General features: G+C 38.3%; 1 protein-coding gene across 2 annotated transcripts in view; it reads right to left on the bottom strand.

Annotated features, from left to right (window-relative positions):
- Positions 1-2,784: 2,784 nt before the first annotated feature.
- The window catches only part of CMTM4 (CKLF like MARVEL transmembrane domain containing 4), a 67,787-nt gene continuing 53,509 nt past the window's right edge, over positions 2,785-17,062 (bottom strand). For both annotated transcript variants that reach the window (XM_084644725.1, XM_084644724.1), the window contains 3 exons: positions 14,695-14,793; positions 13,115-13,443; positions 2,785-11,839 (listed from right to left, as the gene is read on the bottom strand). In XM_084644725.1, coding sequence (XP_084500851.1) covers positions 13,270-13,443; positions 14,695-14,793 — 273 coding nt within the window. In that variant the 3' untranslated portion in view covers positions 2,785-11,839; positions 13,115-13,269. The remainder of the gene's footprint in view (positions 11,840-13,114; positions 13,444-14,694; positions 14,794-17,062) is intronic.

Below are 17,062 nucleotides of genomic sequence, written 5' to 3'. Positions count from 1 at the left end.
CCCACTAACTTTTCCCTGTGGGTGCTCCAGCTCCAGAGCACCCACAGAGTCGGCACTTATGATCACTTTATGATCAGAACAATTAATCATCAAGTGATCACATTGTATTGCTTGCTGTCACAATTTTATATTTATTGTTGAGATATTTGGTGTTTTTCTTAAGCCTCAGCTCATGGAGTCATGTTATTATGTGAGACTGTCAGTTGTCATTTACAAAATTTATAGCTCCTATAGTGGCTGGGGGGGCCAATCATGATTTTTTGGGGCCTGACTCAAGATTTTTGAATGCTTGGGGCTAGCCATGCTCCACTAAAGTTCTGATTTTTTGACAAGTTCAAGTCAATGGGACTTCTGGTTGCTCAGAACCCCTGAAGAATCCAACCTTGAGGGAATCTACTGTTATTCTGAGTGCAGCGGTTTCTTTTACTGAAATTTTCAGATCAACAGCTTGTTATGATCATACTGCTGCTTTCTGCATTTCTAACCCCCAGACATCTTAGTTCAATAACAATAATTAAGGTTAAAGCATTTACAAGCTGATATAGGTATCACTTCACCTACAACTGAAGTGTAGCTCTCTAGTTTGAATTTCCACAATTCTGGAACAGCACTCAGCAACAATACACAACAAATGAGGCGAGGAAGAGAAGCAAGCTTCCAATAGCAAATGCAGAGTGAACTTACATGTAAAGACAATGTACTTACTCACAATTTAAAACTCCACTCACAGGATTGTCAAAGTTATAGGTAAGGAGATAAAGGAAGTCTCCATTTATACCACATTTGGTTGACTTCACAAGGCTCTCTCGCTATTTTATCTCTGCACCTTATTCCTGCCAGGGGAGGCTTTGTTCCAGTCTCCCGAGTCGTCGTCGTACAAGTGATAGCATAAGAACACTACCTGACATGGAACTCAAGCCCTTTGTATAGAGCCTTTTTAGACTGTCAATTACCTTACGGGCTTGCCAGCTGTGTGACATCAAATAAGTGTTTAAGAAAACATTTAGAAGACTCTTGTCAGTTACACCCCAGAATTTCACATTTCATGGCAAGAAAATTGAGGTCTGATGATCACAACTCTAGAAGTCCATCTTGTGATTTGTATCTCAACTCTCCACCCAAGGGGGCATGTCCAATACATTAAGTGAGAAACAATGTTTCTTCAGACTGCTGTATTTGAGAATCACAACCCCACTAATCTGGCACCTTTCAAAGTAGCTGGCAATTTAGAGTTCTGGATAAAGTGCAGACAAACTGGTTTTACTATGCCCTTGATCAAGTTCATTGGTTAGTCACAGATTTCATAACCTGTATTTATGGCCTGTGCTTTGCTGGATCGTTGTAAAAACTTGCAACGTGAATAGTACTAGTGGATGCTTCTGGTAGCCCCAGCCTCAAAACTCACTAGAAACACAGGGTTAAACAGTGTCCAGGGAATTCAAACGAGTTTAAGAAAGGTTTTTATTTTTCATGGTGTTCCTTTACACCACTGCAAACATATTTTTAAAAACATGACAAATGAAAAGATGTTTCCTTTGAGCAGGGGACTGTTTGTGCTGTTTGACAGTATCCAAAAATGAAAATCGAATGAGACCGGTAGTCTGTTAATCTGTTCTAAACCAGAAGTCAACTTTTCTCCGGGGTGGGGGTGGGGGGGAAGTAGTAGAATTTAAATTAAGAATATAAATTTCACTTTTTCTACACAACAGCCAGGCAAGACCTCTTGTGGTGATCACCACACACCGCCGGTTACAATGCCAGCAGCAACCTGCCCCTGTTGCCCAGCATTAAATCTCTTTGATCTTTTTGTACAGCATCTAGCACGATGGCATCATGATCTGTGCCTGAGGCTCCTACATGCTACAGCAAAACAAATAAAATCCCATTACTGACTTCATCATTCCCCAGCTATTGCATCTCTAGCTCAGGTTACCTGCGAAGCCCATACAGAAATTGCAACTGGTCTATCTTATAGCAGGTCATATTTTAAGTGGTACATTTTGGAAAAAAGCACATCACACCAGTGCTTGACACTCTTCAGTGAGTCCCTCCCCAAGGGATTCATCCAGCTTAGAGGGTTGTGGTGGATATAGGGCTTAAAAAAGAGCTCCCAACCACCTGTCACTCTCAAGTGATCCCTCACAGGTACCTTATAAAGTGCCTCCCAAGCTTCCCAGAGTTTTTCACAACATTCATTCAATGAGCAGATCCGCCAAGGTGTCCTCCCCTAGCTTTTTGCCTTCAGAGACTCAATGCCTTCATATCGTGCCTGAAGCATCTAAGCAATAAATAAATTCATCTTCCCACTTCCCAGGATAATAGCTCATGCCACTTTCACTCTGAGGTGGCAGAAAGTTATCCATTTCCTCTAGGATTTCAGTCTCAGGCTTATTTACAAGTCAGTAATAGCATTTCATTGTACAGGACAAAAAATCCCTCAAAAGAGTCCCTGCCACACACACACACCTTGGCAACTAGGCTGTTGAAGCTTTCTGCTACATGGAATTTACAGGGACTACTTACGTGTTTGTTTGTGTTTTAACAACTCTCTTATCCACAAAGAATCTCTTTCCTGGTGCTTTATCGTCCTCACCAATTGAATCACAACAATTTTCTTTAAGCATCCAACTAATAAACCAGTTTACACCTGCTGTAGTAGTAGATGGCAATTTCAGATAATCATCAGCAAAGATGATAAATAACCAGCCAGGATACCTAATACTGAATTTATACATTACATTTACAGATGACAACAAAATGTTTTAAACACTTTAACATGTCCATTTATTAAACAAGAAATCCTTCACAAATGATTCCGTACTATACTGATCAGAAATTAGTGTTCAGAAAACTATTTTCCCTACATACAAAAATACAGATTTTACCACTAGGAAGACATAATCAGAAGAGTACCATGAAAATCTGGAGAGCTCATTATCTATCAAAAGAACAAAGGGAAAAGCTAGCCAAGAGACAACAGCGACCTCAAAAGGCAGCACAAATACTACATTTTAAATTGGAAAATTAAAAAAAATTACTGTGCCCATATACAAAACACTGAATAAGCAAAATGACATTTAAAACGGATAAAATACACCATTTAAGCTGTGTTATAAAGGCATGTGTTTTAAAAACATATAGACAAGATCAAACAGCAAGTTAGAGATTGCCTTCTATATCACATTAGTAAATTTATTACAATCCTTCAACTTTTGTTTATACTAGAACATTAATTAAAAAAGAAAAGAAGTGCATAACATAAAAGAATATCAGTTGCCTCTATAAAACAAGTTTAGGAAGCGTTTGTTCGTGTATAATTTTCTTGCCTTTAAAGTTGTCCAGAGCATCAACAGAATTTCTTTGCATGAAAAGCCTGACAGCTACTACACTTACTGTATCAGGTGAAATTAGTTATTGATACTGTGAAGAAGGTGACACCAGTTTGGATTAGAGGGTAAGTACCTGTGCTAGAAACTTTCAATATTGTTTGTTGACCATCTTACTTGTGGTTTTTTGCTGATCTAAAATAGATATAAGAACACCAACCAAAAATACAGTTAAATTGTATCAGATTGTAAATGAACTTTAAACATAACATTTTGCTTGAATGCAATTTTCTTAAAACTAAAAATTCATTTGTCAGAACGTGCTTTTATACATGAAGGCGAGATAATCACATGGGGGCCCGAGCCTACGGTCCTTGAAGTCAATGGGGAGTTTTGCCTGAGTAAGGGCTGCAGAATCAGCCCTGAATTTGGAGTGGCACATACGAAAATGCTTAAAGTATTTTCCTTGGCAGAAAATTACAATTTCCTTATCCAAAAGGGGAAACACACAAGGGTATCACACAGGGGAGTTTTGCGAATATTAAAAGGAAAAGTGGACCAACTTTGCCCAACCCAGTAGTCTGCAAGTTCAAAGACAGATAGTTTTAACTCTGATTTAACTTACACACAGATTTGAAAATTAAAAAAAAAAAAATTATTCTAAATGGAAATTTCAGAACCTCCTGCTGTTCATATTTACAACTATGGTAGCATAGGAATGGATTTCCTGTCACTTAAAGTCTTTCAGCCAAGACAAGATATTTCTTTTTAAAATTTATATTCTAGCTTAAGTAGTGGTCTAGATGCAGGAATGTTTGGATCAACCTCAGTTGGGGCTCAGATTCAGCATCAGGGTTGCATATGCATCCCACAAATGGGGATCTCTTCAGGCATGTCTTAAAAAGGGGGGAGAGAAGTATTTTCAAATATATTTCTCCGTTAGTCTGAGTTGTTTTCACTTTTCAGGTTACAGTTTTGGGCACAGCAGAGCAAAATAGGTACAATTTTCCTGTTCCACCTTGAACTCAGAACTTTACTATTAGTGTACAAAAGGAAAAAATGGCTGTGGTTACCATTAAGGCTACTGTTAGTGACAATAAAACACAAAGCTGGAAATGTGTTAGTAAGCCATGTTACAAAAATAGTGTTTACTGGTTTAATACATTACATTTCTGTCTTTATGACTGACAAAGTACTTATACCAAACATGGAAGGCACCCTAGGTGAAGTAGTTTTTCCAATATTTGTTTACAAGTATGTGAAAAGACATAACAAATGTCAACTTTTCAAATCAAAACTGAGCAATAAAGTGAGTAATAAATACATACTTTACTATTTTATTCTGGGTTCCTGAACCCTTACAAACTTCAACATATACAAACAGTTTCAATGGACACTAATGTAGAAGAGGAGAAACCTGGCCAACAGAACACCTTTCAAGTAGCTATATCATTCATTCTAGGATGTCCTAAGTGTTGTATTTTAAATATAGCAATTATTTTAAAATGCATTAAATGGATCACAATACAAATAAAAAGTACTCTCTCACTATAGGTCTGCAATGTGATTTAAAGCTGCATGAATGGTAGCGATAAGATGCACTATCCCTCCACAATATCCAATCACTAGGAACCAGTAAACATTCAAGATCTAAAAGTATAAAAAGAAGAAAACTGAAGGTAGCCAATTTTCAAAATACAAGATGCTAGCTGGAACCACTTTAAACCTATAGACTTCAGGAACAATATAGCATTGCTAAAATATTTAGACTATTATACTTTTGGGATTAAAAGATTACTAAATGTACTAAAATCAAACTAGTTATAGATATTTCCTTTCAAATGTGAAGCTTTCAACTAACTATGTCTATTCAGACATTTGTCTAAAAAACAACACCCTGAAATTTACCATGTTCTGGATACTCATCAGGTCCTTGCAAGTCAAAAGAAGCAGATGTTTATATTTCATCCTGTTCCCTCAGTATTTCACATTCAGAAGTTATTAATATAGTTGAAGGGACCAGCCCCAACAAAACCCCAAAAACCTGTTTACAAGATCTGGACACTGCCTTTTCAAATGCTCTTAAGTCTTCATTATGAATTTAGGACTATTTCCATATCCTTCACTATATGTTAATTAGCTTTTACTTAGCTCATTAAATCCATGGGACTGAAAACCTTTATAGTCAGTTCAAAGCTCTGTGTTATAAATTTGTCAATCAAGGTAACTGCCTATATTCTATATAAAAACAAAATTAAATATTTTCTTTGCCAACACCTGTGACAAGTTATAAAAAAAATATTTATTAGCCCATAGCTACTAAAAAGATAAATTTTCACTAGATCCTTCATCCAGCAGAGCTGAAAGAGTTCCAGTGGGATTGTGAATAGGTAACTATAGTGTGTGCCTGTGCAAGATGTACTTCATCACATTTTTGGAGAGAAATGGGTGACTTTCACTTAGAGGCATAAAGAAGAACACTTTTGAAACCTGCATGTCCCTAAACAAACTTGACCTGTGTTATCGATTCTAATCAAAGCATATCATAAAATCACAGCCTGAGTAGATTTTCTTTTAAAAGTGTGTTTCATGAACATCAATGGCTACATTAGGGACAAAGATATTTTTCTTTTAACTTTACACAAAAAATAAACTTTAGGGCTAGACTGTATCCTCCTACTCTCCCAGTCAAATTTGAAACCTCTCTGCTCCTGTGAGTGGATGATAGGTACTATGGCGATAGTAAAGACAGTGCTAATAAGAAAAATTCTAATGAATTAACCAATTCTTGAATAAGGAGAAATAATTCGTAAAGAGCGATTTAACTTAATCCTGCTTCTGAGTCTTGGTAATTTCCCCTACTGAAAGGAAGAACTCTCTACCACTTTTATTAGCAGTTTTCAAATACAATTTCTTTCCAGATCCTTACTTTGACAAACATTACAGCATTCTGCTATTTTCGTACATATTTCAGTTTCCTTTCAAAATGATATTTTTATGACCATGAGGCCTAAAATGGGTTTAAACACAATAGTTAAAAAACAACCTTCTATCTCTGCATAATGTGTCTGATCCTTAGTTGACTCTAAGGCAATCCCAGCAGTGCACCACATTATGCATAGGGCTCGTAGCGAGGGACTAAGTATCCTGATCTTGCAGAGACCTACACACTTGCTCAACTTTACACAATGTAAATAGCTTTGATTTCAATAGGACTACGCAGTGTGTAAAACTTTGTCAGATCAGTGCTTAACATGGGGCACATTCACCCTTCTGGTGAAAGCAGTACTTGCATTCTGTAGTGACTCCTTTGACCAACCACTGGCTTTTAATTGGGTTATTCGATAACCACACTGACTGATATAACAACACAGCTCTGACACAGATTTTAAAGTATACTGTTCACAAGCACAGAATCTCTCTGATTTAGTATCTTATTTCCTGATTAGTGATGGGATGTGACCTAGGGGTTGGGAACAAAAAAATCTAGATTTCCAAACCTGTTTCTACCATTGACTCACTCTCTGTCTCCTCTTCTGTGAAATGCAGAAAACACCACCCTTCTCCTTCCCAAGGGCATTGAGGATTATTAATTTCACACATCACTTGGAAAATAAAGAGTTATGTAAAAGCATTAACAGATTTTTCTTAGGTTCATGGTCAGATTCTACCAGACTATTTATTTGTCCTAAATATCAAAGACCTTTGGCTCTAGAGGTTATCATGTTTATGCTATTTAGACTTGAAAAACTGTTCAGTCTTTACATCACATCTGAAGGAGGATGGCTGATGCTATTTTTAATAGTGTTTGAAATGCAGCGTGCCTCAGGCTTTTTGTGACGGGTGCTCAAGAACCACTGTAATATTAATTACCACCCCCAGAAAGGAAATGGATGAAAGAATGTTTATTAAAAAGAGAGTCAGAAAAGAAGATACTAGGCACAGCGGTGGGGAGATTTAAGACCGAAAAAAGATTCCCTGTTGAAAAACAAAGTTGGTATTGATAAAATTATGTGATGTGGGTAAGTTAAGCACCACTTGCACTGTCTCAAACCAACGTAACAGAAGGGATAAGCAGCATAAGGGAAAATCTTCACTTGTTTAGGGAGGCCAAACTGGACATTTCATTGAAAACTTTAGTGATTAATTCTACAATCCAGTTGCACAGGACTACCTGGGTCCGTTGTCTAGAACAGCAACTCTCAAACTGTAGTCCAGACCACAGAGCTCTATCTAGTAGTATGAATGAGAGTATTGTAAGACCCAGTGGATCTTGCAGTAACAGGGCAGGACCTTGCCAGGATCTTTATCTTATGAAGCAGTCCCCAGAAAGAAGAGTTGAGACAATCACTGATTTAGAAGAGACTGAAGATAGCCAGCTGTCCATCTCTCCCCACTTCCCACCAAAATTAACTATCAGGTACAAGCAGAGAGAATAAAAATGGTCCAGACCATTTTAAGTGATGGGCTACGGAACTAAGCTATGTGATACAAAACCTAAAAGGAAGAGTAGTTCCCTTGTTAATGGAAAGTTAATTTCAAACAGAGCTTTATCTGCCAATCCTGATGGAACACTAAGGCTCTTTAAAGCGCCTTTCTGATGTCATTCACGTCTTTGCCTAACAGACAATCTACCACCAAGAAACAAGAGAGTAATAAACTTTGCTACCACAGCCAACCAAGCTATAACTTGTATTCAAAAGGCTACAAGGACTGGATGGATAGCATAGACATTGTGGGACCAGGGTCACTGTTTCAGAACCATCAAGTGCTAGAAAGCTTGGGGTCCTCTGAAGCATTGGCATGAAATCTCACAGCTAGTTGTCTATCTCTCTGGAAAAGAGAAAGGATCTTCAATTCTTTTCACCTCTGTGCCAGTGCTTCTGACAGAAGACATGATTTACAGGAGAAACAACTAGGCAGGGACTTGGGTACACCACACAGCTTCCAAATTTCTGGAGGGAGCAAAAAACACCAAATTAAACTCAAAGGGAAGCACTTAACTAAATAAAGAGAAAGTGCTGGACAATCTGCCCTCATCTTCCTAAAGGCAGAGCCAAACCCCATTTAGTTTGGTGGGGAGGGAAAACAAAAAAACTTCCCTAGTGAAACAAGATAATTATTAGGTGATTACCATGAGGGGGGGAGAGGAGGCAAGAAGAACCACCTTCGCTACTAGGCAAGTAAATTACCAAATACTCTGTTCCTACTAACTTTCTTGCAACATTATTTCTATGGTAGAGAGTGGTTTCCATGTTGCTATAGTTACAGAGAATGTGACAAGATGAGCAAGTGGCCAGGCTGTCAAAATTGAATATGGTATTGACAGAAAGCCGTGTAAGGAACTATTTAAAACAAACAAACCAAACCAAACCAGAAGTCCGCACGTGTAGCTGCTACCATTAGTTGTCTATTTCATTCATTTTCTCTTATGGGTTGAACCCTACCAAATTTACAGCTGTGAAAAACATGTCACAGACCGTGAAATCAGACCTTTCCAGTGAAATGTAGCTATTGGAGGGGAGGGAAGACGAGCAGGGCTGGGGGAGCCTCGGCGGGGGGTTCCTACCATGCACTGGGCTCCTGCTGATAGTCTAGGTGATGACGGACAGGACTTCCTCTTCCCCTGAACAGCTGATCTTGGGAGGAGATCAGACCCACCTCTAGGTACCTCTCCCGGCTCCAGAAAGATCCATTGCCATGCTGCCCTCAGAGCCCAAACAGCAGCCACCAAGCTTCCTGCAGCCTAAGGAGGTTCCTGGAGATGGAGGTGGGTCTGATCTCCCCTGTGCTGCTGGGACCGCCCTGGCCAGGGGCTCCTAGCTGCTAATCCCAGCTGGTCTGGGGAGGGACAAGACATCCTCTTCCCCTGCATAGCAGCTTTGGAGAGGGAAGAGGGAGCGATCAGACCCACCTCTGGGTGCCTCCCCCAGCTGAAGGAAGCTCCACAGAGCCCAGCTCTGAAGGCAGCGCAGAAGTAAGGGTGGGAATCCTACGACCCCTCCACAACAGCTTTGCAACCCCCCAAATCTCATTTTGGGTCAGGGACCTTTCAACACTGAAATCTCAGACGTAAACATCTGAAAAGGTGAAGCTGACCTATTTTAAACCCGCCCCCAGCCATGAAATTTACCAGAATGGACCGTGAATTTGGTAGGGCACTACTTATGGGATGTGCACAGATGTGGCAAATTTTCCCCTCAGCTACACATACACACTGAAATACATTGGAATAGCATATCTGAGGACAGGATTTGCCTCGGAAAGAATGCCCAGATGCCTAAGACAATTTCAAGCACCACATTTCCACATCGTTGGGAAATGGTTTAATGGTCTGGTTTTAATTTGAGCTCTATTTACAATGTTGTGGATCCCTTTGTGGAGCAAAGTAGCTCTCTTGTGAACGAAGGGAAGTGGTCCCTTTATGTTTAACAAACGGTTCAAAGTGAGACTAACCAGTAGTAAAGCAAAACCATAATCTGAAAGGGGGAAGCACTTTAACATGAGTTTCCTGTGCAAGTTTCACAAAAGTTAAACTTTCTGCCCCATTTTTCACATAGAGGCCAATATCAGTATTTGCATTTTGGTTATTAGTTTTTTTAAATGTGTTGGCAAGATGCTGATATTTCATTATGCCACAGTACAAAATCCAGTCTGGAAAAACCAAATCACTGTGTACATACTGTAGGATATCAATATATGAATTTTAATTTTCTATCATAAGCCAAATGAATTCATCCCCTTCAAATTACATGACATTCATAAATAACGTTTTCCTAGACTAACAAATCTCTAACTTACACTTTTTTTTAAAACTATCTATACAACACTAAAATCATCTTTGGTCCCAAAAGTAATAAGGAAGTTGCATCTATTTTTCAGTTTGTTTACAGTTATTTAAAATTTGTGTTCAGAAAGCAGGTTTTTAAAATTTTTATTCTGTCCTAGCTCATCTCAAAAACTTTATATCTTCTTCCATAATTGTGCTGAGCATGTAATCATGGTGTAAATAATAAATAATGATATTTTGTACTCAGCACATCAAAGCCATTGTATCTCATGCGTAACCATATCATACATTTGCTGTTTGATTGCACAATACACTGTACTAGAGACCAGTACATCAGATTACTGGGGAAAAAAAGTAATTCACATTAACTAGCCAGACCAAGCATACACTTTAACAGAAGCCTTCTGTGATCTCACTGACAAAGTGCTATGCAGTTTCCCTCCTTTTCCACGCAGTAAAATGCACATAAAGATACCAAGAGAGTACATAAAATTGTAAATGGATCACTCTCTAGATCGCCAAGTAACCAGAACATTACTTAGGGCCAGAAATTAGCTAGAAAAGCACAAGGGGACTGTATAATATATCATTTCATTCCTTTTACTGATCAGCTAACAGGATACACTTTTGCTATGTTGAAAAGTCTGTTGTTATACCATACACTGGATTCCTCTATTACTTGTCTTCAGCAGAAGTATTAATATGGTGCTGGATAATGCATCCTCCGAATCCCTTTTTTGAGGGTTTTGATAACATTTCAGTATATTCCTTTAAACTAAGCTGCAAGTCTACCCTAAAGATCACTGTGTTTAGTTTTTAAGGTTTATGGATATTCTTTTTTTTTTTTTTAAACCACAGCATCTACAAACTACCCCAATTATATCATCCCTCCAACAGTTGGCACAGCATGCTGAAAAACAGCTTACCCAATGGGCACTGTGCACACCACCATTCAGCACTGCTAACCATACTGAGTTATGGGTCAGTTTTCATGCGACACCCCATTAAAGCTAGCCTTCACCAGAATTAATTAATAAAATGGCTATGTTCTTAACCACTCTAGAGGATCATTAGAACTTGAACTATTAGACTCTAAACTCAGCACTCCCTTCAGTTACAACTGTCAGTGAAATGTAAAATCTAACATTAAATATGGTAATATGATAAAAAGACCACTATCAGATTTTAAAAAACCCATCAATTTCCTCTAATCTAATTATTAAAACAGAATTTTAGAAAAATCTAGTTTATGTGGAATGATTGCAAAGAGCAAACATGTTGGAGAATGACAAAAGAGAAACAGTTTCACTTTCTGGTTTTCATGCATCAGCACAAGTCTTGCTTTGCCTGAGAAATGAACAGTGCAGAATGTTCAAATCTAGAGCCTTGCCTGTTTCGTTTGGAATTCCAAAAATAAAGTTTCATGTAAACATTTCTATTAACATTAGGACTGGTAAAACTCTGTTAGGAAAAAAAAAACTCCATTTTTCACTTAAAATTGACTTAATAGTGTCTTATATTTATGATTCCAACTATGTATTGGTGTAAACATCAACCCATATTGGGAATAGTTACACATGAAGACAATGCTAAAAGTCTGTGGAACGAACTCAGATCTGGTGTGAGTGTATACAACTTCACTGACTTCCATGAAGATTTTACTCATGTACATCAGGTTTATATCTTGACTCCACTAGGGGGTGCCGTGGTATTGTGTTCCCATCTACAATAAATGAGAAAGCTGTTGTAAACACATGTCCATATGCCAACCCATTATTACATGGGACACACATGAATCACAGAGCATATAAGATATTGGTGAAGTTTCCCTAATAAAATTATGACTGAGGTTCTAGACATATTATTGCAGAATTCAAGTTCTCTAACCAGAGAATACAGTCTTCTCTTCACTGAAAGTTCAATGGAAGTGAGAAAATTTGAGCTAGGAAAATGGTCTGTAAACATGAGAAGCAAACAGAGAAAAACAATAGGTTCAACCACCCATACGTCCTCATTACCTAAAATTAGCTTCAAAGGAACATTATAAAAATGTTTTATAGCTATGCCCAATTTAGGCATTAAACCAAATTATTTTATCTACTACCAACCAATTTTAATTTAACAGAACAACCAATCTAAAACCAGAATATGCCATAAAATGTATTTATCCTACACAAAACACAACTCCGTAGTCTTGGAATACCCTACAATATATACATCATGCATTTTTGGTGGCTCCCGATTTCCTTAAAATTCCCAGATGACAAAACCTCAGAACAAAAATTGAACCATGTTTGGGGTGTAGAGTCTATTACTTGACAAACCCCCCAAAAGTATTTAGTGAATGAAAATCATGTAATACATATTCAAACACGAGTAGATACCTACATACTAGTGTTGGGCTGTGTTGACTGTGCAGCAGGTGAAAGAGCTAGTCTTTCACAGGTAGGAGCCCCATTTCAAAATCTGGTTGAGGTCATACATGAAATGAGTTTGGTGGTTTTGGTATAGTCCATAGTGTGTCTGTCCAGATCACCAATCCACCAGCCCAAATATCTGACGTGATTGCCTGTCTCAGCTACAAAATGCACCAAGGATGGAACTGTGGGAGGTTTTGCAGGTGAGAAGTGAATTGCATTGGCAAAGCTGCATGAGGAAGTGTATAAAGTGTTTGTGTATGCTAAAGCTGGCTTATGTTATTGCTATTTGTCCCTCAATTTATTTTCATATGCAATAAAATGTACTTCAGTTTTAGAGGATTTCTTTCTTTTAACAGAACAATATAGTGTTGATCATAACATTCCTACTGGGTGATGAAATAGTGGCAGAGTACACATGTCTCTCTAGAGCTGGTACCTGGAAAGAAGTACTATACAGATGTTTAATCTAAAATATTAACATACATCAAATATATATGTAATCATTGTATATAGATCATGTTTTTGAATGACCAATAATTATAGCCTTCAAGCCAATAGCTGAATAAATGTAGATTGACCTCTCTCTCTGTACATATAAATGGTCAGCTTATCTCTGCCAAGAGACTCTTCCTAAAAAATGAAAATTTCAAACTATATAAACTTCACTTGATGAGACAAAATAAAACGTTGATGGTTTCTATCCCCTCTTTGCAGTCCCACTCAGCTGTAGTTTTCACACATCCAGACGCTGAATCTCAGGGTGGTGATCTACTTCTCTTGATTCTGTCCGAGCACGAATGTAATCACTTGTCTGCCGGCTGTTCTGCTGTCTGCTGTTCATTCGCCATTTTTTAACAGCTAAATACATATTCACAGCATACACTATCATCGCCAAGAAACCAAATATCTAAAAGAAACAGCAGCAAAACTTTGTCAAAGGCAATCTTCCAAATCAAAAATGGAAACAGTTTCACAACAAAACCCTTAGAGCTTGATGTTGTACTTAGCATTGACACGTTGTTGTGGCCTACAAAAATCAGCTCCAATGCCTTTTATTTTAAAAGAATTTTACCATTTGTGAAAGGTACTGGATTAATTATCTTAAAGATTGAAGGTCTCTAGCCACAGAACACCCTTGACATTGGCAATACAAGACGATGTTCATGTCAAAGGGACCTCTAAACAAGACAGGATAGTTCTTTCCCCATTAAATCCTCAACTTTTCTGCTGGATTTAACAAGGATGCCAAACACAGATTGTGGATCTTGTGAAACTGAGTGAGAGAGAAGCTACCAACTTATTGCTTATACAAACACTCAGCAAATGGTAGTGATTTTGATCACTATAGAGCTAACCTGGCCTCAAGACAGTGATGCAAACATAAATGACCTAGTGCCACAATGAGAATTCCACTCTCACTTATCTACTATGCTGTGAAGCAATGAAAGTTAAATAATGCTACTCTACCATATGGCACTGAATGGCAAGGAGGGAAGAGATCATTGTCCCAAGTTCAGGCCCCTCAAAGCACAGGAAATAAGGAGTTAATTTTTACTTTTCCTCAACTTCATCCCTGCAAAATTCTGTGGAGTAATTATTATACCCAGCCTTGCAAAACTCATTAACATTTGCCAGTTCAGGCACAAATCGATTCACTAGCCCTTATGATGGTTGTGGTAATAAAAAATGAATACTCTTTTACTCACCCATAAAAGAAAAACTTACTAAAGAGTATGCAAGGAGAATTTTGCAAGACTTTCTGTAACAACTTTAAAATGAACCTGATTTCATGCATAGCTGTAACCTTTTATTAAAAGTAATAAATAACGTATTTACAAATGACCATTCAAAGTTATAGAATATCTGAACAACTTAGCCTAAAACTTAGTTTCTTTGACTCTTACCATTAAAACTTTTGGGGGGAGAGTCTGGGGGAGGGTTCATCCAATATCACCTCATGTCATAGAGGGAGAGCGGATTTCCTTGAAATCAAAACATCGCTACTAGCCAAAAATATGTAGACGATAACCATTAAAAGTGTATAGAGATATGTGAGCAAGGGTGAGGGAAATATCCAATGGGGTGCAGGAAAAAGTCACCCTTTACTTCTGATGAAAAATAATTGTCAAGAGTAAAGACATTTGAATTGTTTTCTTACCACAGCAGCAATTTCTGCTCCAGTTTTATGGTTCAAAGCAGCAAGTACTACAGATGCAATGAAAAAGAAGAAAGTGCTGAGTCCAGTGTTGACAAGATCCTATAAAAATAAAGTTATTAGAATTACACACAATCATCCTTTTTTGTTTTACTCTGAATGGACGAAACACAGAGGAAGATCAGAACAGAATCTGCATTAACACTTCCCCCAACTTTTACGTAGTTTATCCTTTTGCAAAAAAGGCAATGATACCTGTCCAGGAAGCACATTACACTCAATACATACACGTACACACAAATATATATATACATGCTATGTGAGCTCAATTTGCAAATCGCTGCAGATTCAGAATATGTTACACCAGTTTCTACTCAGAGTGAGTATTTAGAAGCAAAAAAGCACTGCTCGTACAAACAGTGAATACCACTATTTTACTACAGCTGACATTAAAGAAATCTGCAACATTCCAACTGCTTAACCTTAATGCAGCTCTCATGTGCGACTCAAACTACTGCTCTCTTTCAAGCCACTGGAGCCAGACAGCGTCTTATTTGTAAAAGTACTCCACACTTTATGGCACTATATGAACAGTGCAGAATGTCTGTATTACATGCTCTCTCTCTCACCCACACACACTCTTATTAATATAAATGTATTGGATAGGCAAGTATGTAATATTCACACACTATTTATCTATATTGGTCCATAAACACACACCTATTTATATAGGTATTGGACAGGCGTGTATGTAATATCCAGACACTATTTATATATGTCCATAAAAAAACCCCACATACTCTCTCCAAGAGGTTACCAGGATTGGAAAGAAATCTGTTTCTTTTTTAAATGTAGAAACACTTGCAGCAGCAACATATACAATTCAACTAACTAGACTATGTGTTGCTTAGCAATGAAGTAATCGTGCGGCTAAGCTTCCAGCATTCCAAATCAGGTCATTAACATACTGCTGTGGACACTACAAATTCTAAACCACCAGCTATTGACAAGAGGGCTATTTTCTTCAATACTGCATTCAATTGCCAACAGTTAAAAATCACAAAAGCAAGAGATAAAGTACCAAAAGAACAGAGTGGTAGAATCATTTAATTTATACAGAATCCCTAGTGTGTTATTTAGGGCACCCTCCTGCATTATTTTAAGGGAAAGAAGCCGTTAGTGTTGCCTTGGAATCTAGCTGCTCAGACAGCTAGTTACCACCAGTTCTCCAAGACAAGCAGAGTGCAATTATGAAGGTAACAGAAAAAGGTGAGGGAGATAGGGGCAAGGAATAGTGTTGAATGCAGCAGCTGAGGACAGGACAAGGTAGGTAAACTGAAGGAACATGAAGTAATTAGGGGAAGGGAATAACATAGTAACTGAAGGGACAGAAGGATCAGCTTTGCACAACCAAGGCTGCAGTGCAAACCATAGTTTCCAATTCAAATGTGGCAACTGATACTTCCAAAACGTTTTATACTGTAGTTATTTCAAACGTGCCCACCACTGTATTATCTGTAATTAAAATGCACAGAGTTGTCCATAGTGGCCTCTGCTGTTAGTCTTTCCTACATTCAGCTGCTTTGCCTACTGCCAATTCCCACTCTCCATCATTTATTGCAGCAACATTTTTGCAAAAAAGCAAGTCTCGTTCAGTGCTGTAAAAATGGTTATGCTTGGACTCAGACATATTTCTTCAAGTGGGGCTTTCCATGGACAAGGGCCCTTGACTAAGCTCCAGGAACCTCAAACTTTGACCTGGCCACAGTTAGCTACACTATGAAAGCAGCTGTCACTGTGGGTTGTGAAAAGATGTGGCAAGGCCCCAAACCCGTTTCTGCCTGAAAGGCCAAAGATTTGAAAAGAGCATTGGAAGGAGACATTATAGAGGGTGCAAATCACTGTCACATGCGCAAATCACATGATATATGTGCTCAGCTGGAAAAATTTCTGAGAACATGGGCTACTACATTCTGTACAAACTGGGGTTTGTGTTTTCTTCACTTTCAGCCCAGGTACAGTAAATTACAATGAGGTGAATACAAGGATCGCTATGGCCAGATCCTCGTCTAAAAGGAAGAGACAGTTTCCTGACACGTTGGAGAAAAAACCATTGTTCACTACTGTTGCAACCTGTATCCAGAATCAGTGATGACTGCAGTAAGACTGCCAGGCTACCTGGACAAATGGAGGGACAGGTCAGTGACCAAAGATATCAAAATGCTTGCATGTGACCAACACCTGTCTAAAGAGTAGCCACCTCAAAGTATACCCAGGCAAGCCTGAAGTGATAGTGGTTATATTTGCCAAGGAGTATTACAACCAAGATCAGGAGCCTAGGCATAGATGCTGAACAAGTATACATGAAGGC

Source organism: Lepidochelys olivacea, assembly GCF_965140295.1.
Source record: "Lepidochelys olivacea isolate rLepOli2 genome assembly, chromosome: 12".
Taxonomy (NCBI): Eukaryota; Metazoa; Chordata; order Testudines; family Cheloniidae; genus Lepidochelys; species Lepidochelys olivacea.
This window is presented reverse-complemented; position numbering and strand designations above follow the sequence as displayed.